The 27,886-nt window shown below is 44.5% G+C and overlaps 1 protein-coding gene across 1 annotated transcript in view; it reads right to left on the bottom strand.

The window, feature by feature from the left end:
* The window catches only part of TEX11 (testis expressed 11), a 1,326,855-nt gene that overhangs the window by 908,761 nt on the left and 390,208 nt on the right, over window positions 1-27,886 (bottom strand). The window contains exon 9 of the mRNA XM_086918299.1: window positions 13,784-13,869. Coding sequence (XP_086774425.1) covers window positions 13,784-13,869 — 86 coding nt within the window. The remainder of the gene's footprint in view (window positions 1-13,783; window positions 13,870-27,886) is intronic.

The raw sequence follows: 27,886 nt of genomic DNA, 5'->3' as shown, positions 1-27,886 counted from the left end.
CACAGTACCATCAAGCATCCAGTAACTCACAGTGATCCCCACGAAGATGATGATAAGTCTCTGGTGTCTTGGCTCATCTTACTTGCTGGAGAAGGAAGGGGGGGAGAGAGATGACACCCTTTCAACTGCCCCCCAAGAGCATGAGAGACGCAGGAGTGATGCCTTGATGTCCGACAAGCATACTTGGGACTGCTAGCTAGGGACATGATCGCGCACACGCTTGGGGACGGTAAATTATCATGCATTGTACCTTTGAGGGTGCATTACTGTTTCTCTCACACGGGGGTCAAAGCCAATAATTCCCTCCACTCCACCTTTATTTAAACACACTGTCTTGGGTTTGGCAGGCCTCTAGGAAAATAGCAGCAGTGCGCTAGTGCTTCAAATCTGAAAATAATTACCCCCCAGAACACGAGAAGAGTGAAAGCCTCTGAGCCCTGCCCTGTGGTAAATGCGGCTCCTGCACTGGCAGTCACGGACATCAGCTGAGCTCGGCTGAGGCGAGGACCACTCCCATTAATGAGGACGCTACTCCAGGGAGAGCAGATAAACCTTCCGGAGACAGAACCTTGGCTTAGGAGGGGCCCTCGCTGCCTTGTCAACACAGGCTGCCTAAATGTAGCAGCGAAGAACCGCTTCTCACTTCTGTCAGTGTTTCGTACACCCCTACCCTCAGCAGTCCTTCCTCATGGTGCTGCATTTGCCCAGATTTTGCAAAAGAAACGCGCCATGTGTTTTGGCCATTTCACCTTCGATTGTGTTGCGGTGTCTCTTGGGCCCCGTAGGGCATATTTGTTAACTTTCTAGAAGAGATTTGTGGACTGCAGTTTGAGGGTGTAACGACGTACATATAATTTGCTGCATCGTTATTTTGCTCCCTGCTGGCTTACACAACATTGCATGCCCACCCAGTGGTTAGTAGAGTTCGCAATCATACTCCCTGTTTTCAAGCCTACTAGCGACTGGTTAAATCATAGTACTAATAACTTTGATGCTTCCTGTTTTCAAGGCTGTCATTAGTCCCGCCTTGTAAAATGAGGCAACTCCGTCGGGCAAGTGGAAAAGTACTTTATTTCCAGGCCGTCAGTCCCCAGGTCTAGGCAGCAACTGCCGTCCTAGGATTCGTTTCCCACTCAACAGCCCCCCACATTCCTGGACTCCACCAGAGCCAACACCTTGTGACTTGAAAGGTGTAGAATAAAGATCACATGCACACACAGACGGAATGATGCCCCCACCAGCAGTGTTATGACTTACTCCAGCATGTGACTTGCACACAACACAGGCAGCGGCGCGCAAAGAGCAATAACTGGCACTAGCTTAGCGAAATCAAAAATACAATACTCACAATTAAGTTTTGCAGTCGGCCTAAATCGTGCCGACTCCACCGAGGAGAGCGTGTGGTGGCGTGCTACGTCACTGCTGCACTTTTAAGCAGCACAGCACGGGGGCAGGCCAGGGCCGTCATTGGTAGCGCTTTCCCGCGCTACAAGATTGACGGCCCTGGCACCCAAACAAACAATAGGCAGTGCGTGCATGATGCCCCCTAAAGCCTTTCACGGCGCACCGCACCCGCGTGCATGATACATGCGCTATGCTGCCCCCTAAGCCTTTCATCGCGCACCGCACCCCGCTACCTAGAGCCTTCCACAAGCTACTGCACCTACCAGAGAGGCACTCGCCAGGCCGGTCAAGTAGGCCTTGAAACTGACTCAACCTGCACAAAATTCACTCGCATTTGCGAGCGGGCGAGTACATTTCTAGAGCCCTGAAAGGGCTGGAAATTTAATTTGCACTTGCGCACCCAGAGATCTGAGTTCTGGCATCCTGGATCCCAATTCCCACTGCCTCTGAGCAGTCCGCCCCTCTATATCGGATCTAATTTGGTATGGGTTAGCCCGGTAGTGGAGGGTGGATCATGCAAGACATCTACTTAGTATTAGCTCCTTAACACTAAAAGTTTGAAAGTTTACAAGGATCTTTCTAGGTGTCTTCTGATCGGGATGTAGTCTAAAGAGATCTCTATGCACCCTCTGAATTTCAGCCTCAAGATCGATATCTGGCCGGTCCTTCAAAACCCCCTTGCGTAGGAGTCTACAGACAAACCCTTTAATATCTTCCACCTCCTCTCCTTCTGGTATTTTTAAAATTCTGATATTATTCCGTCGGGTTTGTATCTCCAGCCTTTCCATATCCATCATGAGGGATCGATTTTGCGCCTTAAGAGTGTCAATGTCTTTAGAGTTCCCCAAAGTAGTTTCTGAGAGCGTTGAGACCTTACTTTCCAATGCACTGGTCCAGGTTGCTATATCGTCTAATTTGGTCTTCAACAAATCAAATCTATCGTGCAATCTTTTTTGGTTACACTCTGAGACTTCGAACCTTCCCAGTAAATCTTCCCACAGTGTTTGAAATAGTGAAACAATTCTATCGCACTCAGGCGAATTTGTGGGTTTGGCAAAATCTTGAGTAGCTGGACTGCTTTCGGGGAAAGACTGAGCCAGAACAGGAGATTTTACCAGAGGTGGTTGAAATATCTGAGGTATATTTTGCTCTCCAGAACTCGCCGATGCCATGGAGGATGTGGGGTTCATGAAGCCTGAACCATCAGGAAGCCCTTGTACTACTGGTAGGGGAGTAGAGGGAACTCGGGGTCTGACAATAGTGTCAGGAATAGTGCTTGACAACGAACCTACTTCTGGGCGTGCTGAGACCTCTAGGACCTCTGGGCTCTCATTAACCTTAATGGTCTCGAGCAGAGCATATCTGTTTCCCAAAGCCGGGGAGGGCGAGGACGGAGATGCAGCCTGATCTAATTGAGCTACATCCCCTGTTACTGACTTTCCCATGGTGTCCTTTGAAATCTTGGACCCCGCCAGGTGCTCAATGATCTGAAAATAGCTTTTAAGCGAGGGGGTGCTCTTTTGCGCCTGCAGCTGTAGGGTCGCCTTGGTGCTCCCACCCTTCTTAGTCCCCCACTTTCTTTTTTTCTTATATGGGGTTAAAGGGGTCGGTCCTCCCTTCTCAATTGGCTCTACTGATTCCCAGACCCCCTGCTGTCGCAGGTCCTGTTTTGACCTTAGTTGGTACCTGTTTCTCGTTTCCCCTACCACCTCTTTAGATTTAAATATATCCTGCCTGACCCCGGGGAAGACTACACCAGTACTTAAATGCGGCCTGTCCTGTGGAGATGCTATTACTGTTGCTGTTGCCTCACCGTCAACCGCTGCAACTTTTCCAACTGATGGTAGATTTATCTCCATACAGACACCCCTCCTCAATGGCTCCTTACCGGTGTTTCACGCTCCCAGGGACTTAACTGCTGAAAAATGCCCCCAACACACCGGACTTCTGAAACGGAAAAGAAGTGCCCCTCAAGAACGATACCACAAATTCCTCCAGTTCCCGTAACCCGGCTCTCGCTCCTGTTCCTGTTCCTTTCCTCCTGCTGCTGCCCCTGCACTTGCCAATCGAACCTTCGCCTCGGCCGCTGCTGTTAGTTGTTTGTCTGCGCCGACCCAGGTACGAGCCGACTCCGCCTCCAGCCTCGCTGTACACCGTTCCCGCATTCGCCTAGTCCTGCTGGGTCCTAGCGCCCCCGAGCGCTACTCTGCATCCATCGCTGCCGCCATCGCTGGAAAGAAAAACACACACGCCAAACTGGTAATAGCCCCCTAAGTTTGCTTGAAAGGAATGCACGCAGTTTCTCACCGCATAGTTTGGGTGGAGGCGCTCATAAAATGCCCATTTTCATCTAATGTGCCGCCTGTAGTGCCGCCGTAGCGAGGAGCCCTGCGACAGCTGTCAGCCTGCCACCGCCATGTTCCTCTGACCCCCTGCTGGAGGATTCTTGATGATTAATACCAAAATGGTTGCAATTAGATCTATGGTATTACAAAATCAACTTGCCCTCGATATTTTATTGGCAAAAGAGGGTGGAGTTTGTGGCATGTTGAAAATTCAACACTGTTGTACCTATATCCCAGACAAAAGTAAAGGTATTGCGGGATATATTAAGAATATTACAAAGATTCATGAAGATTTGACCCAACTGGAGGTTAAGGGTGTTTGAAGACTAAGTAAAAGTATTTCCGCTATGGGTAGTTGATTTTCTACTCTTTTGAGTACTCTATTAGGGAAAATACTAATCCTTATATTATTAGTAGCGACAGTAACCCTGATTATAATGATGACTTATAAATGTTGCAAGGGTAAAACAAGAACAAGAATGATGGCTAAAATAAAGAATAAAAGAATGGAAAGTAAGAGAAAAAGGGAAGAGATTGAGTTAGAAAAAATGAAAGGAAATCCATATGATAATATGAAAGAATTAGACATAAAAGGGAAAATTGATGGACTTGTAGAAAGAGAGGAATACACTAAAATTGGATGAATTAAGTTGTCACTTAGTAATGATGGGTGTTTTATGATGGCTCAAAAATACCATCAGAGGGGGGATTGATGGAACAAGGATTCAAGAAAACTAAACTTGCTCGTAGCAATCCCTCATTAACTTTTACTAACAGTTAAAAGTTGTAGAATGAGACAAAACTAATATACACCAGACACAGACACGAGGGAGAAAAGCTTTACGCATGTTTAATTAACATGGAAAAAATGCAAAGCGACTAAAACTCGCTTTACCTCAGAAAAATGCTTTGCGCATGTGCAATCCTGAATTACGTAGAAGTAACAGGACTAACTCGCTTTGAGAGAGAAAAACTGTCACTTGCATGCGCAAGAAGTACTAAATGCGGTTGTAAGGTACCACATGCCCGGCATCTGCTTGCTTGAAAAGCAGAAGAAAGCTGCTATTCTTAATGCTTCTGCTCAAGAGAGTAATAATAACACAGGATAGAGTAAAAGTGGGTGATGAACAGTGAGAACTGTGGGATACATGCATCAATGTTTTTTTGCGAGCGCAAACGGTGCGATTTGTAAAAATTGTCCCTTTGTGCCAGCAAAAAGGCCTTCTGCGATGCATCAAAGGGTTAGGCACCTCGCAATTTAAGAAATCTCAATTTATTGTGATTTCCTAAATTGTGATTGCATTTAAGGAATCGCAGTTTGCGATTCCTTAAATGCAATGATAGAAGCATTTAGAAATAGCGAATTCGCTATTTGGGGCCGCAAAATACAGATAAATTAATCTAGTCTGTATTCAGCAAAAACCTTAAAAAATGCACTAAAGTGCATTTTTCAAGGTTTCAGATTACACACACACACACACATGCCCTTGGGGCATGTGTGTGTGCAAAATTGGTGCACATCACAATTTCAGGAGTGCAACAGGGTGTAATTTTGACACCTTTGCTTCCCTGTAATTTCATGCGCAATTTCCCATTTCCGAGTCGCAAATAAGGAATGTTTAGGAATCGCTATTTTAATAGCGATTCCTACATGCATAGGCTTTTGAGAGTCCTTAATTGCAATTTCTTAATAATCGCAATTAAGGACTTGTAAAAGCTTTTCTTGATGCATGTACCTGTATATATTTGAGAAATTAACATCTGTTTAACTGAAACTGAACTCAGACAAAACAGAAGTCCTCATCTTAGGTACATCCCCCTCTGACTGGGACGACTCCTGGTGGCCGGAAGCCCTCGGAAAAGCACCCATCCCGACAGACCACGCACGGAACCTTGGCGTCATCCTGGATTCTTCACTCTCAATGAACAGACAAGTCAGCGCCGTATCCTCTTCCTGCTTCAACATTCTTCGCATGCTCAGAAAAACATTCCGCTGGATCCCCTCCGAAACAAGGAAAACAGTCACCCACGCTCTGGTCACGAGCCGACTGGACTACGGAAACACCCTCTACGCAGGCACCACCGCTAAACTCCAGAAGAAACTCCAACGAATCCAAAACGCCTCAGCCAGGCTCATATTAGACATCCCACGTAACGAACACATCTCTGGTCACCTTAAAGACCTCCACTGGCTACCGGTCAATAAGAGGATCACTTTCCGACTGCTTACCCACGCACACAAATCACTCTACGACATCGGACCAGATTGCCTCAACTCTCGACTGTCCTTCTACACCCCCTCCCGCCAACTATGTTCTTCCAGCCAAGCCTTCGCCACTGTACCTCGCATCAACAAGACCACCATGGGAGGCAGATCCTTTTCATACCTGGCTGCTAAAACATGGAACTCACTCCCCGCTTACCTTCGCCTCACCCAGAACCACCTAGCGTTCAGAAAGCAGCTTAAAACGTGGATATTTGACAAATAATCCTCCTCCCCTTCCTAAGCGCCTTGAAACCCTCTGGGTATGTAGTGCGCTATACAAATTATTTGACTTGACTTGACTTGACTTATGATTCCTTTATTGATAGTGCACTTTTGGGCCTGCTATCGTGCATGAACAAAAGAAAATGGTGCTGGATGACATGGGAGCCGCGCATGCTCAATGGATTCATAATGTGACCTAATGACCACCAAGTTGAATGGCTGCTAAAGAATAAGGACAGAAGTCGTGGGAACGAAGAGAATTGTATCCCTTGTCCATGGAGCTTGTATTAAATGTTAATAAATATTGCAACAATACATATATGAGAATTAAAGTGGTAAATGAGCTAAAGATGAAGAGTTTCCAGGACAATACGACTATTAATACAAATGAATATGTCAACATGGTGTGATGAAAACTCCCCTGGCCCCGACCAATCATATTCAGTATTTCATCAATATTTGCAACTTTTGAGAGTGGGACATGTAGAAATAAAGACTATAACTAGAGTGACTTAAGTTAGCAAGGGACACATCGATGCTGAGAGAAAAAGAGAGAGAGAGAGAGAGAGAGTGAGAGAGAGAGAGGTAAAATCTGCTAGAAGAAAAGAAGAGAGAGCAGACGGGGAAGATTCAGATCCAAATGACAGCCTGATTAGATTCAAAGATTCCAGGAGAACATCGAGGAGGGAAAGAGTGTAAGAGAGGGATGCGTCCCAGTGCTTCAGGTTTATAGAGAAGTCTAGTAAGTATCTGTCCTGTCCTGGTCCTGTCCTGTAGTCTTTGTATCCTGATCCTAATTCAGGGGACCCCTCCACCAGTCCTTTGGCCAGAGGGGTGGTTTTCAGTATTTCTTTAAGTAATTATCATTGTGTCTCAAATTTGCATATTTCTTTGCAAATGTATTTTATCTATATGCCTTTTGTCTCTTCATCTATCCACTCTTTTTGCATTTTACTTTGTTGAATGAATTCTGTGTTAATGAATGTTCTTGCTAAATGCATTTTTCTCTGCCATGATAAGAATGATGGTGCTTGCACTGTGAATCTGTAAATGAGCGTTCAATTTTATTAATTAATTTTTAGATAAAACGTATTAATGTTACCCGGAGTCTGTGGTTGTTTCACTGAGATTTGTGGTTTAGTTAAATAGTTGTTAATATCACCATTAACTAACTGAACTAATAGTCCATCGACCAGAGGAAAGAGTGTTGATTTGTGAAGATTAGTTAGGCAAGGTTTTTTTTTTCAAACTTGTAAGTTTCTCAGGGAACAAACAGATCAGAACTTAAGTGAAATATAACATTTGACCCCCAGCCGATTTGCCAGGGAGTGTGGATGCGAATTTGGGTAAATGCCTATGGGTACCATTGAAATATTTTGTTTGTGAAGTGTTCATCAATGGCCTTCCGCTGGATCAACACAGTGGAACATGCCTCTGTAAAAGATAGAAGCCAAGTCACACAACTGCCCTCCCTGAAGCAGCACACATGCATGATATCAATATGTAGGCGGATACTGCACCCATGACCATAGGTGGGAAGGGAGGAGATGAAACGTGGTCATTTACAGCCTGAGGACTAGTAAGTCTAGACTAGATTAGTCTGGTCATGTCGCCTGCTGCCCCTATCTTGCGCCACATGTGGGCCTACACCACCCTGACCTCCCACAATAAAAGCGCCCATAAGGGACCCATACAGTAGTCCACAATTGACCTGTACGGTCTCCTAAAAGGCTTTCAAAGGTTCTTTTCGGTTTTAGTAGTTACTAGTTTACACAACTGTTACATTTTATACCGACTTCGGGGTCACAATTACAAGGGAACGTGCTTCTTCTATTATATGACTCGAATTATTGAGTCAAATTTGTGAAATTGATAGCCATCCTACGGTAGTGTTCTGTAATGCTTTGCTTTCACTAAAATCAAATAAAGAGATACGCAGAAAAAAAATCAGATTCTTAACCCTCTCAGTATGTCATATAGCACTTTATAGAGCGCTTTTTCACGTTGAAGCTTTCCTGGTGAGGTTGTAGCAGAGGCTTTCAATGCCGTAGATGTTGTGGTGCTAAGGTGGGGGCATTGCATAAATGTCAGTGCTTTCATGCTTTCGTTTTTCACAAACACCTTTAAGGTAAATTAATAAGTAAAGGCACATATTTGAATATCTTGAGGGGTTTCTGTTTTCCTTTCTAATCAGGTAGCTCACTTGCCTTTACCACTACTGTCAGGAAAGATAGATTAGTGGCACACATAAGCAGGAACCATTTTTGAGCGAAAGTTAAAGGGAAGAGATGGCCAGATACACATTCTTAAATTCACCCAAGGAGGGGTTGATTGGTAAAGTTTTGCTTGAAGATAAAATCGAGTGGGCAAGCACCAGATGTAGTACAACTAACACCATGAACGAAGAGCCCTTCGAAACCACGCAGCAAAACAGTGGTGTTGCTAAAAATGAACCGGCTGAGGGGTATCCGAAAATGTGCCGCAAATTATTCAAAACTATTAAGACAACAAAAGAGAAATATTGAATTTAGATAGTGTAAGCAAGCATCCAATATTACTGTATTCATATCATGCGTTGTGTGACTGTACTGTCTAACAAGATCTAGCAGTGACTTTTGATGGCGGCAAGTTTTATCACAATTATTGATAACTTTACAAAAATCAATTCTGTTAGGTTATTTATCAAATTATAAAGATTGCTTGGATTTTCACAATGTATCGAAGGCTATTTACGTCTTTTTGTCAGTAATCAATTGATTTTTAAGGATGCTTTAAAGTTTTATTAGTTACATTTTTAACCACAAATCAACTCTAAATATAATTCGCCTAGGCAATTAAACATCCCGATAAATTGACGAAGCTGAACTACAGACTCCTGCTTTTTACTCTGTCATCCTAATTACTTTCTGTATGCATATAATTCGTCCAACAAACATTTATCTTAAAGATTAAAAAATGACAACCAAAATATCCCATTTGAGAGACCTTTGTCTCAAAAGAACCAGAATTTCTATGTAGTTTGCTCCCATGTGGGATAATCTCCATTGGTATAATTTCATACAATACTTTTCGAGTAGGTGAGCCCCAATGTTAAGTGGTATGTTTTTCCTATTTGTAAAAAATGATTAAAATATTCAGCCCTCTGTAAATCCGCCTATCTGTTCAGCCAACGTTTGAACAATGGATAATCCTTACAGACATGCCATTGCCAAAACGTTTGAACCACATCCTACCCATGAACAGACTCTCGGACAAACCACATACCTAACAGAACCAGGACATTATATATAATTTCACCCCTCAATCCCACAATCTAGCAATGCTGGCTACACCTCTGCAATGTAACTACTTCAAAGCACTGTACACATCAAAAGCCCAAATATGGATTTTTTGGAATGTCAGACGTTCAAGATGTGGTATCGTCTGCTGCAACACTGATAAATCTTTAATAAAACGTTCATTTAAATAGTTGATTTAAAGCTTTCTAAAATGGAGGTAATTGGGTTCTGTTCTCACAACGGTCTACCACCATGTTTCAGGCCTCTGAAGGGTTGAGGTTGGATAAAGTGCAAGGTAGCTGAACAAAGGCTTTTGGCAAGAGTATAATAGGGACCGAGGTTTTAAAGGTATGTAGGACCTTTATTCTAATATATATTGTGGATAACACAGAGTATCTTGAGTTGTATTCCCTGAAGGCTAGTAAAGTGATTTCATTGTTGATTCGGTATGATATATTTCCGCAGGTTGGGGTAGAATTTGGCTGCCTGATTATGTACCATTTGTAATCTGTTAATAATCTATCGCAGGAACCAGTGTAGATAACATTGCAGTAATCTAGTCTGTTCCTAACTAAATATCTAATTTTCTTCACATGGTAGTTGGTTTGCAGGAACCAGAACATTTTCCTGATCAATTCTGTGCCTTTGATTAAGAATGACAGATCTGTGACAAAGACGATCCACAAACCTTTTTTTAGCTGTGTCTGGGCCATGTGAAAGGATTCTTGAGGTAGGGCAGCCCAGTAAAATAATGTTTGTTTTGTGCAGTTCCCACACTGAAAGTTCTATTCATCCAGTGGATTATATGGTCAAAATATGCAGTGATATTTACCTGGTTGGAGTACATATGTGTGAATTTGAGTATAAGGGCATGTACAGCTTGCCACTTTTGAAACTATGCCCATTGTTCCACAAATCTTTCAACTAACTGCATTATTCTCTCTAAGTGTTTTATCTGCTAAATATGAAGGGCTGATTTTGGGGTACCTTTTCTTCAACAAAGAGATATCCCTTTGTTCAATGGAGTACCTGTTTTTAGAAAAGATGGGCATTGTTTGGATACTGTATACTTTTTTAGAAGCATTGCAGAGGCTTTCTCCATAATTTTCCTGCTTGACAGATATTGATAATGTGTTCTAACAAAGCGAGATCCAACAGGACCAAATGCTTTGCTTGGTCCTTGCATTTTTAAGTATTGAAGTAAATGGACGACGTAGCTTGTGGCAACTGAAGAAGCACCCCCTGAAAGGTCACAACATGGTCAATGGAAACACTCTTGTAAGGGATCTGGCAGGTGAAGTAGGTACAAATAATGTATGTATCAATTATTTTTAGACGTGTCAGCCTTAGGGGGGATCTTCCCCAAATGTTTTGTCTTCACCCCTCCTTTTTTGCTGATCTTGTTTTGTTGGCCTTGGGACTTTGCAACTACTAACCAGTGCAAACGTGCGTGTGCTCTCTACTCTAAACATGGTAGGGCTGGCTTGTACCGAATTGGTATATTTAATTTACTTGTCAGTCCCTAGTAAATTGGTACCTCATGTACTCAGGGCCTGTAAATTAAATGCTATTAGTGGGACGGCATTACTGATTGTGCCAACCTCTTAAGTAGCCCCATAAAACATGTCTCGGGCCTTCCACTGCAGCCTGTGTGTGCAATTTTAAACTGTTATTTTACACTGTTATTTCACCATGGTAAAATAAACCTTTTGCTAAGCCCAAACCTTCCTTTTGAATACAACTAAGTCACCCCTAGGGTAGGCCCTGAACAGCCCACAGGGCTTTAAAAAGTTGGACGTGTCCTTTTAAGTTTTATATGTCCTAGTACTGCAAAACTCTTAAATGCGTTTTTCCCTACTGCAAGGCCGACATCTCCCATAGGATAACATTGGATTTCCTTATTGCCCGTAATAGGTGATACCTTTCAATTGGGAGCAGGTGGACAGTTGAGTTTTGTGTCTAAAGAATTGCAATTTAGAGCCCTCTTTAAATGTAAAGTTGTATTTTATGACACAATTCTGAAAATGTCCCTTTTAGAAAGTTGGCATTTTCTTGTCCTAATCATGTGGTGCCTTCAGACTCTCCCTGGTCACATGACTAGGCGTAGCTGGCAGCTGGTGCTTGTGTATTTCTCCCAGACAGTGAAAAAAGAGAAGATAGGTTTTGGCAGGATGGGTAACTCTGCCTGAATAAAGGGGCGGAGCTGTCACCTACCACACTTGCAAATCACAAAGGCCCTGCCTGAACACACTCACAAAGAATGTTTCACTAGTTTTTTATGTCCCCAGACAAGTTGAGGTGTAGGCAGGGAGGAAGGGGAAGCCTGCCACCTAAAGGGGGTGGACACCTCCAAAACCTTCTCCAACTTCAAAGTGGGCACCAGGTATAAATAATAGACCCGTGGTCCCAAATCTTCAGTACACATCGACCTGTGAAAGACTCAGAAGAAGGACTGCTGTGCTGCTTTGCTGCAAGAAGGACTGTCACTCTGATGCCCTGCTACCCTCCTGCCTGAGTGGGAAGTACTGGACCCACGACCACCAGAGGGACTCCAAGGGTTAGTTGACTGGCCTCCTATCAGAGCCTCAGGGGCAAGAACATGCTCTACAAACCAGGAACCCAGCAACTGTACTCTGCCAGATGTGAGTCTTACCACTCAAGTGAGGTGACTCCAGTCCAGGACTCTTGACGGTGCTCAGCCAGCCCATCTGTGGTCTGAGCATAACCGGCGCAGCGTGACGCATCGCCTCACCAAACTGCGCATCGGTACCACTGTGCAATGCATCCTCGACGATGTACTTCACACCACAGCCCCACAGCCCATTGGAACTAATGTTGTGTGATATATCTCCGCGCAAGGACCTTGCATTGTCCACCACAGTACCCCGGAACTACTGCTGTGCAAAGCAAGGATCTCATATCACCCATTACAGCTCCCCACAACCACCGCTGTGCAATGCATCTCCTCCCAAGGGCCTTTCATCCCCTCTGCTGCGTGGCGCATACTCAACGCGGTACTTTACATCAATCCACAACCAGGATTTAAGGTTCTTTGTTTAGCGGGCCTAACTTGGTTCATGTAGCCGGCCAGTTCTCCACCACGGTTGGCCTGAACCTGTGACTTTGTTTCGGTTCGATGCAACTAGACAGCCACAGTTGGCGCCTTGAGCTACTAGGCACTATTTTTACCTAAGTGTTCTACTTTGATTCTATTGATTGGATTTTTGTTGTTTTGCTCTTAAATTATTTATAAAAAACATAGTATTTTTCTAAATTGGTGTGGGATTTTTCTCCTGTTATGTTTTTACTTTATTACTGTTTTAAGTGCTACATACATTCTGTCCACATTGCCAATAGGTAAAGCCTGACTGCTTGTGCCAAGCTACCAGGTGGTTCAGCACAGGTTAATTTGAAGTTGTTTGTGACATACCCCTGACAAGAATTGTGGTTGTTGCTTGAGGAGAGTTTCACCACCCAATTTCTTACAATTATCAAGTGGAAAAGGGAGTATCACTGCTTAGGATACAGGATATGTAACTAAGGGCTAGATATAGGTAAATTAGATTTACCGATTCATAAATACCGAATTTTACCGATTCGGTATTCATGAATCGGTAAATCGAATGTAGGTAATCATTCGGTATCAAATACCGAATCGGTAGGATTCGGTATTTACCGATTCGGTAAATTTACCGAATCGGTAAATTACAGATTCTGTGAATCTCAAGCCCCCTACATGTCAAACACCAAATACCGGTCGGTAACGGCCAAAATCGGCCGTTACCGACCAGTATTTGGTCTCCTACATCTGGCCTCAGGTTCCTATCACTCAGAATCACACGAGTCCGATTCGATAGGAAGTGTCTCTTTTATTCATCAAATCGTTCAATAACTTTTCAAAGGTAATTATTTTCCCATGGAAAATAAATAGTGTTTTCCTCTTTCATGCTGTTCCCTGTGACAAGCGATAGTCACATGTCCTTTTCAAAATCATACCCCATTCAACTCCTATAAGAAGATAGACATGCATTGCTTTAGTACCTGCCTCAGGCTATGACTTCAGAATAAGGTCCTCCCATGCCAGGACTAAGACCCTCTCTACTGGTGGTTGGTATGCCTTAAAGCATGTACGGCCGACTCAGGGGCCTGTGTCTTCTCCTTTGGAAATCTATCACAGTTTCATGCCATTGGCTATCGTTGCTCCTTTGCTCTGTTATTAACTTAAGGACTACAGTGCTGTATTTATTAAGAATGCCAAATGTAATCACCTGAGCCAAAAGGTGCTCTCGTCGTACTTCTTGTGTTCATATGTCTCTATTCCAAAGTTGTAGCAGAGAATTGATAGATACGCTGACTGAAAGAAAAAGTATATTACAAGTGTAAATTATATCACCTATAAATATATAAACATGTATAATCTGGTACAAATATTACTGCGCACTGTGAAACAATGTTACCATTGATGACAATGGAACAACCTAGGAATTATTTACATAAATCACATGAGGTACGGTGATAAGATTGTGAAAGAAGCACAATCTTGCTAAAGGCAAAACCTGGAAATTCTCTCATCTAAATAATATTCTACCCAAGCTATGACTCAAATAAAGACCACAGATTTAAATCACCAAATGTTTCATTTTTTAAACAATTTCTGACAACAGGATACACCTCACACATTTACTGTCTTTAAATAGACACTATGTCCTAAAACATGGGAGAAAACTCCAGGGTGTGAAGGTCATTAGTTTTTTTTGCTTTTCAGAAATACATTTCTATTTTTGGACTTTGTTTCTGATAAACAAAAAGGTTTGGCGAATGATCCCCTAATAGACTGCTCAGTACCTTCAGAGACACTTGTGGTGTTACGGTGGTTTCTCTGAAGGTACAAAGATCACTGCTGGGCAGGCAGCAGTCTCTCAATTGGCAGGCGGTAGTCTGCCAGAGGGGCAGTCTGCCACTGTGACAGGGCCCGTTTACATCTCTCTTATTTGTAATATGTGCTTGCCTACAAACTCTATTATCTCATTTTATTAAAAAGTGTGAAGTTTAGACACACACAGAAGTGGCCGCATCATGTTCCCATCGTGGATTCTTTTTGGGACACCACCACGCTGAACGGAGCGTTGCCTTACAATGCCCAGCTAATTAGCATTACTTTGAAGTTCTATTCATTGTGTTATATTTGTTTTTAAATTGCCGACGGACTCGTACTTAAAAGCGCCCTAGCGGTTTTTAAACAATGTCACATTTATTTTGCCATGTCACAAAAGTATTTTGATTTGAGAACTTACTTTGTGCTCTGATAGGCGTGTTCCCCGGTCCACCACTGAGCTTTCAAATTGTGTGGAGGGATTGATCGCCTAACAGGAAGTATGAAAACTACATTTCCGGTTTGCGCCGAGGTTAGCAGTCTACCTGCTCACCACCACCGGCATAAAAACCGAATGCGCCCTAGGACGCGCAGCGGACGAGCGCAGCGGGCGCGCCGAAGGCGCGTTTAAGGCAAGCCCGTCTGCGCCCGTCCGCCCCTGTACCGGGCCTAGGGCCATACCCCCTGGTCCAGGGACTACCTACACTACTGGCACTCTCCTGCGCTATTCCTCGAAACATTTAAGGGATCTCAACAATGGTAAGAGCTCTAACGGTGTAAAATAATATCACTCCCCACTCTCTGCACGTCAGCCCCCACAATTTGCCCAGGCTGTGGCTTTATAATCCACCCTCCCCTATCCTCTACCAGTCCTCCTTTTATAACCCAGGAGCATAAACCACCTTACCGTATGGCATTGATCAATGCCCGCTCCCTTCCGAAACAACATCTGGAAATCAGGGAGTGCATCACGGACCAGGAACTAGATATTTCATCACAGAATCATGGGGGGACGCGGCCTCGGGTCGAGATTTTTGTGCGGCCACGCCCGATGGTTTCTGTGTGACAAGACTTGACAGACAGGTAGGCAGGGGAGGCGGCCCAGCCATTATCTATAAAGCCACATATTCAGTTACTACAGAACCTATCCAGCATGTTGACTGTGAGGCTCTGGTCTATTCTATATCACTTAACCATAATCAAGCCTTTAAAGGCATTTTGCTATATCGCCTCCCTGGTCCTCGCACACACTTTCTTGCGTCTTTAGACTATTTTATAGAGTTATCTCTACAACCCAGTGACTTCACCATTCTTGGTGATTTTAACTTTCATTTAGAAGCTACATGTGATAAAGACACTATCCACTTAATTGCTGATTTCCAGTCAGCGGGACTCCGACAATTAGTCAGTTGCCCCACCCACCAAGCAGGACACACTCTTGACGGATTATTCACTAATAACCAGGACATCTCTCTGCTCACTGTTCTTCCGCTGGTATGGTCAGACCACTTTGCAGTGGTCTTTACCGTACCAGTTCATAATCCTAACCCGCCTCAGCCTAAAACACACGCCCCCATAATTACCAGAGTTTGGAAGAATCTTGACATTCCACTTCTCTCTGCCACCCTTAATAACGCCCCATATAAGGCCTCCCCCGACCCATGCTTAGGGTCCACAAGGCATCAAGGATGGATCCTTGAGGCGGCCAATCAGTTAGTCCCGATTAAACGTGTCTCCCCCAATCGTGCCGGGCCTTCTGCACCATGGTTCACCGAGGACCTCAGACTTCATAGACAGCACTGCCGGAACCTCGAGAGACACTGGCGAAAACACTACTGCCCCACTGCGAAGCTGGCCTATAAAATCGCTTTGGCAATATATAAAAAATCTATTGCCTCACACAAGAGCGCCTATTTTTTTTATCTCAAATCAAGTCTGCTCAGAACTCAGCCAGGAGCTGTTCCAAGTTGTTAATTCCCTCTCTAATCCCCCCACAGGCCCCTCTATTGAGACAACACAAGATCTTTGTAATTCTGTAGCCACCTTCTTTGCATCTAAGGTTACTAATATATACTCCACTTTCTCCCCCCCCCCCGCCCCCCCCCAAATGTCCTGAAATTTCCGTTGCCCATTCCTTGCTTTCTTCTTCAAAACCCACCTTCTCTGTCTTTCAAGCAGTCTCGGCACAAGCAATTAGCAAACTCACCACCGCCATCAGGTCAGGCTCTCCTCTGGACCCTTGTCCATCTTTAATATCCAACTCTATATCAGAGGTTATTACGCCTCCTCTGACGGATATCTGCAATTCCATTTTTCAGACCGGGATTTACCCAGATACATGGAAAAAAGCAGTTATAAGACCACTGTTAAAAAAAACCTCTCTTGACCCGGGAGAATCAGCCAACTATAGACCTATTGCCTGTCTTCCCTTTCCTGCCAAAATCTTTGAATCTTTGATGAATCAGCAGCTCTCAGAGTTCATCGATAGGCATCAACTCTTGGATGACACGCAATTTGGTTTCAGGAAGGGCCATGGCACTGAAACTGCCCTGATAAAGGCCTCTGATGAAATCAGGGCTATTTTACACCAAGGTGGGGCGGCAGTCCTTATACATTTAGATCTGTCTGCCGCCTTCGACACGGTCGATCATTCTATATTGATCGACCGTGCTGCATCTTTGGGGGTTAACTATCTTGCCAAAAACCTTCTCACATCTTTCCTGGCCAACCGTACGCAGGCGGTCAGATTGGGGGAGTTTTACTCACCCTTCTTTACCTTACCCTGCGGTGTGCCCCAAGGCTCCTCGCTAAGCCCTACATTATTTAATATATATGTAGAGGATTTGGCGAGGGTCATAAAGGCACACGGGTTGTCTCTAACCACCTATGCAGACGACACGCAGTTGGTGTTGGCTGTACATAAGAATGGCCCAGCAGTTGCCTCGAGATTCCAGGAGGGGATGCTTGCCATCTGCTCCTGGATGTCGGGGAACTAGTTGAAACTTAATTCAGAAAAGACCCGAGGTGATGACTTTTGGCAACCTTTCTCCGGACTGGTCTCCCATTTGGTGGCCTAAGCAAATGGGTCCTCCCCCAGTCCCGGTTGCCAAGGTCAGAAACCTGGGAGTTATTTTTGACAACAAACTATCTTTTAAACATCATGTCAACTCGGTGGTCTCATCCGCTTTCTCATCTGCGGCGTACCGCAGGGATCATCACTCAGCCCCACCCTCTTCAACATCTACATGAGACCTCTTGCAGCCATCGCACACCAGCACAACCTCAACATCATCTCCTACGCCGATGACACCCAACTGATCCTCTCCCTCACCAGAGACCCCGCCACCGCCAGAACGAGCCTACACGAAGAGATGAAAGACGTCGCAGAGTGGATGAAGAACAGCCGCCTGAAACTGAACTCAGACAAGACGGAAGTCCTCGTCCTAGGACCATCGCCCTCCGCCTGGGACGGAGCCCACTCCCAAGCCAACAGACCACGCATGCAACCTGGGCTTCATCCTGGACTCCTCCCTCTCGATTACCAGACAAGTCAACGCCGTCTCCTCATCATGCTTCAACACCCTACGCATGCTCTGCAAGATCTTCCGATGGATCCCGACCGAAACCAGGAAGACGGTCACCCAGGCACTCGTCACCAGCCGACTGGACTACGGAAACACCCTCTACGCCGGAACCACAACCAAGCTACAGAAAAGACTCCAACGCATCCAGAACGCCTCCGCCTGACTCATGCTGGACATCCCCCGACGCAGCCACATCTCCGGCCACCTGAAGGACCTGCACTGGCTCCCCATCAGCAAGAGGATCACATTCAGGCTCCTCACCCACGCACACAAGTCTCTCCACGACCTGGGCCCCAAGTACCTCAACGACCGCCTGACCTTCTACACGCCCACCCGCCAGCTACGTTCTACAAGCTTCGCCCTCGCCGCAGTACCACGCGTCCGAAGAGCCACCGCCGGTGGCAGATCCTTCTCATACCTGGCGGCCAAGACATGGAACTCCCTCCCCACCCATCTTCGGCTGACCCAGGACCATCTCGCCTTCAGGAGACAACTCAAGACCTGGCTGTTCGAGCAATAGTGGACCCCTTCCCCAAGCGCCTTGAGACCCTGCCGGGTGAGTAGTGCGCTATACAAGTGTTATGATTGATTGATTGATGCTGAGGAAAATAAAAAAATGACTCCCATATCTCCTGGCCTCAGCAGGGAAAACATTGGTGACCACCTTGGTCTTCTCCAAAATGGATTATAGCAATGCCCTTTTTCTTAACACACAAGAACAGATCCTAAATAAACTGCAGTCGGTTCAAAATGCAGCAGCAAGGGTCCTTCTTGGTATCCCTAAACGTCACGCAGCCTCCTTGGCCATACGACATCTGCACTGGCTACGAGTCAGGAGCAGAATTAAATTCAAGGCACTCTGTATCGCCTATAAGGCCATACATGAGAATGGGCCTCGTTTCCTCAGAGACGCCTTTAGGATCTATGCCCCCAAAAGGTCGCTGCGATCAGCTTCCACCTTCGCACTTCCTGTCCCTCGTACTAGAACCTCTACTTGGGGAGACAGAAGCTTCCTGGTGGCAACCCCCTGACTCTGGAACTCTCTTCCCATAGCTATTAAAACTTGTCCCACACTCATGGCTTTCCGCAGATCCTTGAAAACCTGGTTATTTGATCAATGACTCCACCAGCTGGCCTTTGTCCCATAAAGTATTAAATGCGCCGAGACACCTCCGGGTATTTGCCGCGCAATACAAATCTCGAAAATAAATAAATATCTAGACGGACACAAATGTTCATTATTAATGTTATGGTTCCTACCAGGCTTACTGTGGTGCTAAAATGTCAACTTTTGAATCTAGATGACAATGTATCACTATACTTTTTTTGTCCTGTTGGGACTCTAGTGGTGGTTGTCTACTTTTGCCAGAAATCAATACAAAGTCTGTAGTCAGTACCTTGAGCTTCAGGTGGGCATTTGAAACCAAGGTATTGAAAGTGCCGAAGGGGTTTCTTAGGTAATCACTGATGTTGCATGATTAAATCTTCTGATAAAGCTGGTTCTCATTTGCATAGTGAAGTATTTTAATATATTTTATCAGAGAATAGTACTTTAAGTGTAGCCATTGAGAGTTTTTTTATTACAGGATTGAATCTTGCAATACAATGAAGGTAAGGAAAATTAAGACTTTAGGTATTCCTGTGGACAGGCTTGAACAGTTATCCAAGTAGGAGGCAGATCACTGCACGACAATGTCATCAAAGTCCATCCAAAATGAGAGGGTGCTGAGCAGGCCTTGACTATCAGCGCTGTGTACAAGGGTTCACAGAGATCTAGGACAATGAGGAGCCAGGTATCATTGTTGTTAGTGGTGCAAAGTGCATACTTCACCAACGGTATGACTGTTGTCCCAAAACACATTGTGGCCTGAAGGTGGACAGTGTTTTTGATTTTCTTGGTGACTTTGCTCAGGGAGCTGGTTGACTTGGTACATGTGAGACTGTCCAGGTCAAGATTGGCCATTTTCAGTTGGAAGATGGAGAGGAAAGAAAGTCACCCAGTCTTGAGGGAATCAAGAAGGATGCCTTCGGTGTGGGTCAGATTAACTGTGATATGTGCAGTTACACTGGTTAGTGCACACATCGCAATTATAAGTTGCATGATGAACCCCTTACCCAGGTAAAATGTGGGAACATTTACTGAAGGAAAAATGCCCAATAAATATTGGGGAAGAATTTTTAGTGTGGTAAGAACCACAATCAGTAAGATTTGCCCCATTTCCAGGGCAATAACCATTACTGGATGCTACTGACCACGCCTAATAATTTCTGATCCCTGCAGTATCAGAATGTATCAGGTGCGATAACTATTGAAAAATGTTCTGGGTTGACCATAATAAGCACCCTAGGTTATGGTCTGTAAGTTTTTACCTTCTATATCATTCCACAAGGGACAGTCAGTACATATCATCATATGAAAAACCCTTGAGCGAGTTGGAAGGTTGTGTAAGATCTTCAATGATGAGGTTTGAGAAAGGCGTCCATTTGGGAATGCTGCGTTCTGGATTGTGGTAATGATAACTGGAGTTTCCATATCATTGGTGTGTCCCCGAACGTCTTGATTTTTATGGCAGTATTGACCGCTTTTGACTACTCTGTGAAGTTTATCTGTGGATGGTCCTATTTGGAACTGTGTTTAATGGCATTGAATATGGCACTGCTCCTGTTAAAAGCTTCGGTGATATCCTTTTAGCAGTAGAATATCTTGGCTTCCTTAATGAATCTTCTCCTTCTTGCGCTGACAGCGCTCTGTGCCTCCAGGTCTTCCAAGAGATGTGCATATCACAAAGGACCCTATGTACATAGCGATTTCAAATTCAATTCTTACGAATCGAAATTGGGAATTCGTATTCCTAATGTACTAAAGAATATATTTTAAAATATTGATTTCTAGTGGGGTCGCAAATTGGCCTTCTTAATGAATATTAATAAGGTAGGTCGTGATTTGTGACCCGCTAGAAATCACAGCAATCACAGGGATGTTGGCCTGATGGGGTCAGCCTCCCAACATGTCTGTGATGGCTTTCTAATAAAACAAATTTTTTTCTTTTGAAATGCAGCCCAGTTTCCTTTAGGGAAAACAGAGTGTTTGAAAAGAAAAATGAAACTTTTAGGTTTCATTATTTAAGAGCAGGCAGTGGTCGCTGTGACCACTGTCTGTTCCTAAAAAAAATGTTGTTAAATATTCTCAAAGGGGAAGGGGATGGGACGCCTTCCCAGTTGCAAATGGTTACCACTCCATTTCAGTAGTCTTTAAAAAATATTGTTTAGTGACAATAATTTAGTCTCTAAACATTATGACATAGCACTGCAATTTGGTATTTGGAAGGAATGACCTAAACAAGCAAGTTGCTGAATGACAATTTGGCTTTTGTACATTTCAAAGTGCTTTTTTATGATCACAAATGGGTCGATTATGCGACCTCCAAAAAAGATTTGTGCATAAGGCCCCAAAACCTTTCTTGTCTTCAGATGGCAAGTCTACTGACCTTGAGCTACAGGAGGGAAACATCCTTTACTACGCAACTTTTACCACGCAGTGCCTTTACGACGCAACTTTTACGAATCAACTTTTACAACGCAAACCATTACAACGCATTGCGCTGGGGGGCGCTCTAGGATAGGGAATACGTTTAATTTACTATCCAACACCTTCCCTAGTGTTCACGGGGACTGGAGTTGGAATAGTAAATTAAACTATTCACTATCCTGCCGCTACAGGAGTATAATGGGGGCTGCAAGCTGGACTTCGATTTGTGAGTTTTTAGAGGGCAAAGGTCTCACTAGTGGCTTAGAGTATGTTGCAAAGTCTGGTGCTGATGACCTTACAGGAATGGAGGAGGTTGCAAGCAAATAAAAATTGTGCATAATGGTACAGATTTGAAGGTCCTTAAAGGACTGCATTTGCTGTAGCTCACGTGGAGATAGGGTGTGATGTATAAAAGCTTGAACTGGATTGTGGTTTGGAGTATGAAGTGAAGCTTGCCACTAATGACCATTAAGGGGTTGAGGAGATTGCAAGCAAATTTAAGTTGTGCAGAATAGTACTGATATAAAGGTCATTGAAGTGGCATAATTGCTGTGGTTCACATGGTGGGGGAGTATGAACTGTAAAAGTCTGACCTGTATTGCAACGTGATCTGCGGCAGTGTTTGTGTCTGGCAAGGATTGGCACTGAAGAGCAGATAAGGTCCAGAATATTGTCCTTCATATGGGTGGTACGAAAGTGGAGAAGAAAGAACGTGAAAGGGCAGAGTGAAAAAGGAGGAGAACAAGTGATAGTCAAGAAAGGTGGAAGAAATAACTAAGTAAATAAAGAATATATGAAATTGAAGGGAAAAATAATGAATGAAACAAATAACAAGCATTTACAATGCAACGGTTTCGCCTTTGGAGAAGTTAGAGCTATTGGCGTTGTAAATGACAAAATTTGTATTTATGTGTTGGTTTTGAAAACAGATAAATAAATGGCATTGTCATTTACATTGCCAATAGCTTAATATCTCGCAAATGTGAGAACTATTGTACCCTACGGACGAGCTCAGAAGACAGCAATTACTACCACACAAACACACACACCCAGACCCACACACCCAGAGCCAGCCACACCCAGAGCCCCCACACACACACACACACTGGAGCAGTCACACACACACATACTGGAGCAGTCACACATATACACACACATACACACACTCTGGAGCAGTCACATACACACACACACACTCTGGAGCAGTCACATACACAAACACCCAGGAGCAGTCACACACACACACACACACAGGAGCAGTCACACACACACACAGGAGCAGTCACACACACACACACACACACACACCCAGGAGCAGTCACACACACACACAACCAGGAGCAGTCACACACACACACCCAGGAGCAGTCACACACACACACACCCAGGAGCAGTCACACACACACACACACACACAGGCGAAACTTAAAAACCTCCCGCCCATGCTCATTACTTGATAAACAGTACCCTCAACTCAACCATACCCGACACGGGTGACCAAATGAATTGTAGGTGTGAAAATTGTCCTGCCTGTCGCACGCAGGGAAAACAGTATTAATCTACTCTTCTTTGACATGACTAAAAACGTGCCACTGTGCAAACTAAAATTTGTAAGTGTCGGATTTTTTTCTACTTCAAAACAGAAGTGTTTGAATAAATAATGCCGAAAGTTAAATAATAAAAATGCTTAACATAATAAACTAACAAGCATTCGCAATGCAATAGGTCTCGCATTTATGCGAGTTTAAGCTATTGGCATTGTAAATAACAATTCATTTTATTTGTTTTAAAAAACAAAACATAAATAAAAGACCAATAGCTCAAACTCGAGCAAATGCGAGACCTATTGCGCTCTGGCTGCATCAAAGCGCTATCTTTCTACATTTCAGCCATGTACAACATGGCTAAAGTCCACAGAGAAAGCCAATAAATTTCGCATACGCAAGACCTGTTGGCTTTGCGAATGCTCGTTTAAGTGGATGTAACTTTTTTCTGAGAAAATATGCATGATTTGGTCTTCACAGTGACACTTCAAAAAGCTCTGCTTAGTCGTCTGGTTCGTCTCAAGTTATACTGAAGGTCACCTGGTGCCTTCCTTTTCCCGAAGGACCCAAATCCACAGAGTAAACGAAATACACCTTATCAGCAAAAAAAACTTGAAAAATAATTTTCTGCCTCCCACAGATGGGCGCCAGATGGCCCTGCTGCTGAAGCCTGCTTTTTCTCTTCAAAGATGACTTTACTTTTTTCTTTTCTGCAAGGCTTTCCACCCCTTTCCCACTTCCTGCTGACTCCGCGCACCTTCCTTTTTTTTTTCTTTTTTCTCATTCAAAATCCATTGTTCCCTTCTCTGACCACTTCCCTCGATTTCACCTCCCTCTCCCCGCCTCTAGTATCCTGTCTCATCCCATCTCTCTTTGTCCTCTAGTTTCTAACCCACCCAATCCTAAAAAAATCAAAATAGCATAAATCATTTTTTGCTCCTATGACTGCGGATAGCTTCTATTGTTCAAGAATAACAATGCCTTTTTTTGTATAGCGCCTGTTGCCACGGTATTTGTTTCTTCATAGCGCTACTAAAATCATGATAATGTATCCGTCGAGCTAGTTTTTGATAACATGTTCAAGCAAACACTTGGGAAGTCTCGATCAGAAGTCCCATTAAATAAAAAGAGAGAGAAACTGTGTGTTTGTAGATCTCAAGCAACTCTCCGAGGCGGGGCTAGTAGTCTGCCGGAGCGTCCTGCCCTGACAGAGCTGCCGCTTGTGTGTGACAGCGTCAATCAGTCAACTTTATTGCCAATCATTGCTCGCACTGTGTGACTTGTGGGGTGCAGCTTTGAGGGGTTCTAAAACCCCAGCATGCAATGTGCGTTAGGTTAGAAAGCTAGAACTGAATGAGTGGGCCACACTCACCCCGCATTCACCAGCGGCTAGATTAGGCTGTCATCGGTTGCCTGCACGTTGCACCGAGTTTAGTTAGCGTCCTACAACAGGTACATTAACACGCTAAATTATAATATAGGGACGGTAACGGGTGACTTGCAGGCGTCACTCCGATATCTGCAGCAGGGACTTTGACCGAGTGAACTATCCTCACGGTTATCCGTCTCACCTGTCTGGTAGGGAGCCTTGATGAAGGGCCAACTAACTCTACCTAGCCCTGTGGCCGCGATTCTCCTCTTTGGCTTTGGGCGGCATAAGTGTCAACGGATCATCTACAACAGAATAGAAGTGTGACAGTGTTGTTTCATACCATGCTTCTTCAGTGAAAAAATACAGCTATTGAGTATGTTTGCTAGTTCGACATCCGTCTCGTGACTGTTGAAAAGTGACCCATTGAAAAGCGCTCCGATGCCCTCGGGCCATGCTTGGGCTATGGGACATCTCCGAAAATCAAAAGATTAAAAAAATCCCTCTCCTACCAGCAGAGGACGGCCCTGACCGCAGAGGAAAACAAGGCGCTAAGTAAAGAGTCGAACTACTTCCGCTTGCGTTGTTATTCAGGCTCAAAACACACTATCATAGGCACGTGCAGTTTCTCGGACCAATGATCATCGCCAATAGTTTTTATACACCAATCCCAGTCAAGGTCGCAATGTGTGGGGACTACTAGCAAATGAATAGCTGTAACAGACACAAACAGAACAAGGTCAATTTGAGATTCGGGCGTGTTTTTCGCCCTCTCCCCTTCCCATTGGCTGGAAGGTAAAATTCCGGCCAATGGGAAGAGGAGAGGGCGTGACTTAAAAAAGACACGGAAACGCCCCCGAATCGCGTCAAGGCGGGCCCTGAACTCAGTGACGCTCCTCCCCTCCAATGGCTGGCCAGCATTTACGAGGCCAGCCAATGGAGAAGAGGGGCGTGTTCAGGCCCCCATACTACTAACAAAAGATTTCGGCTCCGCCCACCCACTGCTTACGCAGTGGGACGGTAGCCGAAACCTAAAAACAGGAGACAAGAAAGGTAAAGGAATGAAAGACAGAAAAAGAGGATAAAATGAAGGTAGAAAAAAGTGAATATATACCCTCCTGATGAGGCACACAAAAAGCAATTTCATGCAGAAAAAAATCTCAAACACATATAGGATGCCTAAATATCAATTTAAAACTCCCAAATGTATTGCTTCTCTAGTGGCAATAAACAATGAGGATTGAGCTTTCTTCTAATCTGGTCCAATTATTAGCCAATTATTTGCATAGTATGGTGCTTAAGATCCATGGTGAGTGTTGAAAGGTGGATTATTAGTAGTGGCAAATATGCATCTGCCACTGGCATTAATTAAGGCGACTAACATAGTCTAGGGCTTGGAATATGTCTTAGACAAATATTTCCTAGCTTAAAAACACCAATTCAGTAAATAATTAAGACACAACACATAATAAAAAATAAAACACCAATTTATTAAACAAGGGAGTATTTTCATCTTTAAAAGGACTCCAAAACAAAAAAAATCCAATGTAGGAAACCGGAGTTATGAATTTTTTAAGATTTAGCACCATATAGCACAGAGAAACATATAGCACCTAATTGGACATCTGGTTGAGCTAGACTGCGACAAAGTCAACATTCCAGGCCAACCACGATGGAGCCCTGCGCGGCTACCCCTGTGGTAGGTCTCAGTCAAAGGTTATTACCTTCTGACTTAGAAACTTTTCTGGAGCTTTTATTCCCGGGGTCCCTCGAAGCTCCCACCCAGTCCGGATTCAGTGAGGGTTTGATAGTTTGCCTTGAGACGGGCTCCCGGTCACACTTATGGAAGTCAGACCTCCAGAGCCTTCCAGCGGGATGAACCAGAGATCCAGGCCGGCTCACGGTTGAAGGTGGGCATCCTGATTTTCAGAAATATCATCAATATTAGGGAAAGTCAAGGAAACTACAGCAGAAGATATAGGGGCTCCATGTTTGTCACTCGTTACAACATGCTCTCCCGTTCCATCCACCCCCTCCACTTGTAAAGAGCCCGCTTTCTTGCCCCTATTTTGTCCTTGCCAGCAATGGAAAGCTCTTGGATAGTTCTTTTGGACATGCTGTCAACTTTCATCCCCTTAACATTTATATCGTCTTTAACATTTTTTGCAGCAACCGGGGGATTACCTGGCGTCTTCACTCCATCACCAGCGTTCCCTTCACCAAGCGGATCTTCCTGTGGCCATGCTCTCCCCTGCGCACCTTTAGGAGGCATTGTTACTAACAAGGGATACTCCCCTTTCGAGCCTCCGTATCGCCTCTGGGGCAAACAAACAGCCCAATGCCGATGTCGATACAGCGGGACCACCCATCTGCTCTGCTGAAAACAACCAAGCATCATCGCGGCCACCGCTGCCAAAACGGTCAGCATCCCACAGCTTTCATCACCAGGTGAGCCCACGACTCGGCATTTATGTCCCGTACAATCCCGTTCTTCTCCTGGATTGAGTCAGTTCATTATCGCCGCTTTTGCCGAACTGCCGTTTACGGGCTCCAGCAATGGTGAGCGGTCAGTTACACTTCCGAGCTTGCGGACGCCATCTTGCCTCTGTTCAGAACAAAACTACCTCATATTGATGGTATTTCTGAAAATCAGAGGAGTAAGGAGCAACACTCTCTGATGGAGGACTTGGGTTCTCTCTCGGCTGCTATTGCTAAAGGGGAGATTCCTATTGCTGATGTGGCTACATGTGTTACCCCTGATTCAAACTCCGGTACTAAGTCGACAATGGCAAGTACTGCAGGGGGTTCTGATATTGGGGGAACTTTACATAAAAGTGTTAATATCCAAGTACAGGGCGCTGAATCTGGTGATTTTTTTCGTTATCTGATCAGTCCACATCGTCTTGTGAGGATTTAGCGGCAATTTTCAAAGCCCAAGCGAATGGGGTCGGTGGCAGCGACCATAGTAGTGTGTACTTGGAAGACTCTGGCGAGTTCTTGGAAGGTAGTCCCCATACTGTTCGCAAGAGACTGGGCCATAAAATCACTAATATGGAGTCCGAAATGGATCAGCCTAGCGGGCTACAGAAAGACACAGATCTAATCAATCCTCCAGAAGATATATCTTTAGCCTTAATTTACCAATCAATAAGGTCCCACTGGGAGGAGACAAGATTGGAAAGTCAGAGAGTGCAGAATCTTTACCGGAAACTTCAAAACTCAGTACGTCGCATAGCAGAGGCACGCATCTCAAATCTCAAAGATGAATTTGTGCCTCAAAAGGCCTTGATTGAATGTTTGCGTACTATGAAGGAGGACACACAGTGGAAGCTGGCCGATTTAGAGAATCGCTCAAGTAGGAAAAATCTTAGAGTGTTACAGATTCCGGAGGGGCGGTAAGGATCCCCGCAAGTTTATTGTTGATTTGTTTACAGATGCATTCCCTGAACTAACTAGATGGGAATGGAACAGA

The sequence above is a fragment of the Lissotriton vulgaris genome, chromosome 4_1 (genome assembly GCF_964263255.1).
Source record: "Lissotriton vulgaris chromosome 4_1, aLisVul1.2, whole genome shotgun sequence".
Taxonomy (NCBI): Eukaryota; Metazoa; Chordata; class Amphibia; order Caudata; family Salamandridae; genus Lissotriton; species Lissotriton vulgaris.
The sequence above is the reverse complement of the archived record's forward strand: the minus strand, read 5'-3'. Positions and strand labels throughout refer to the sequence as shown.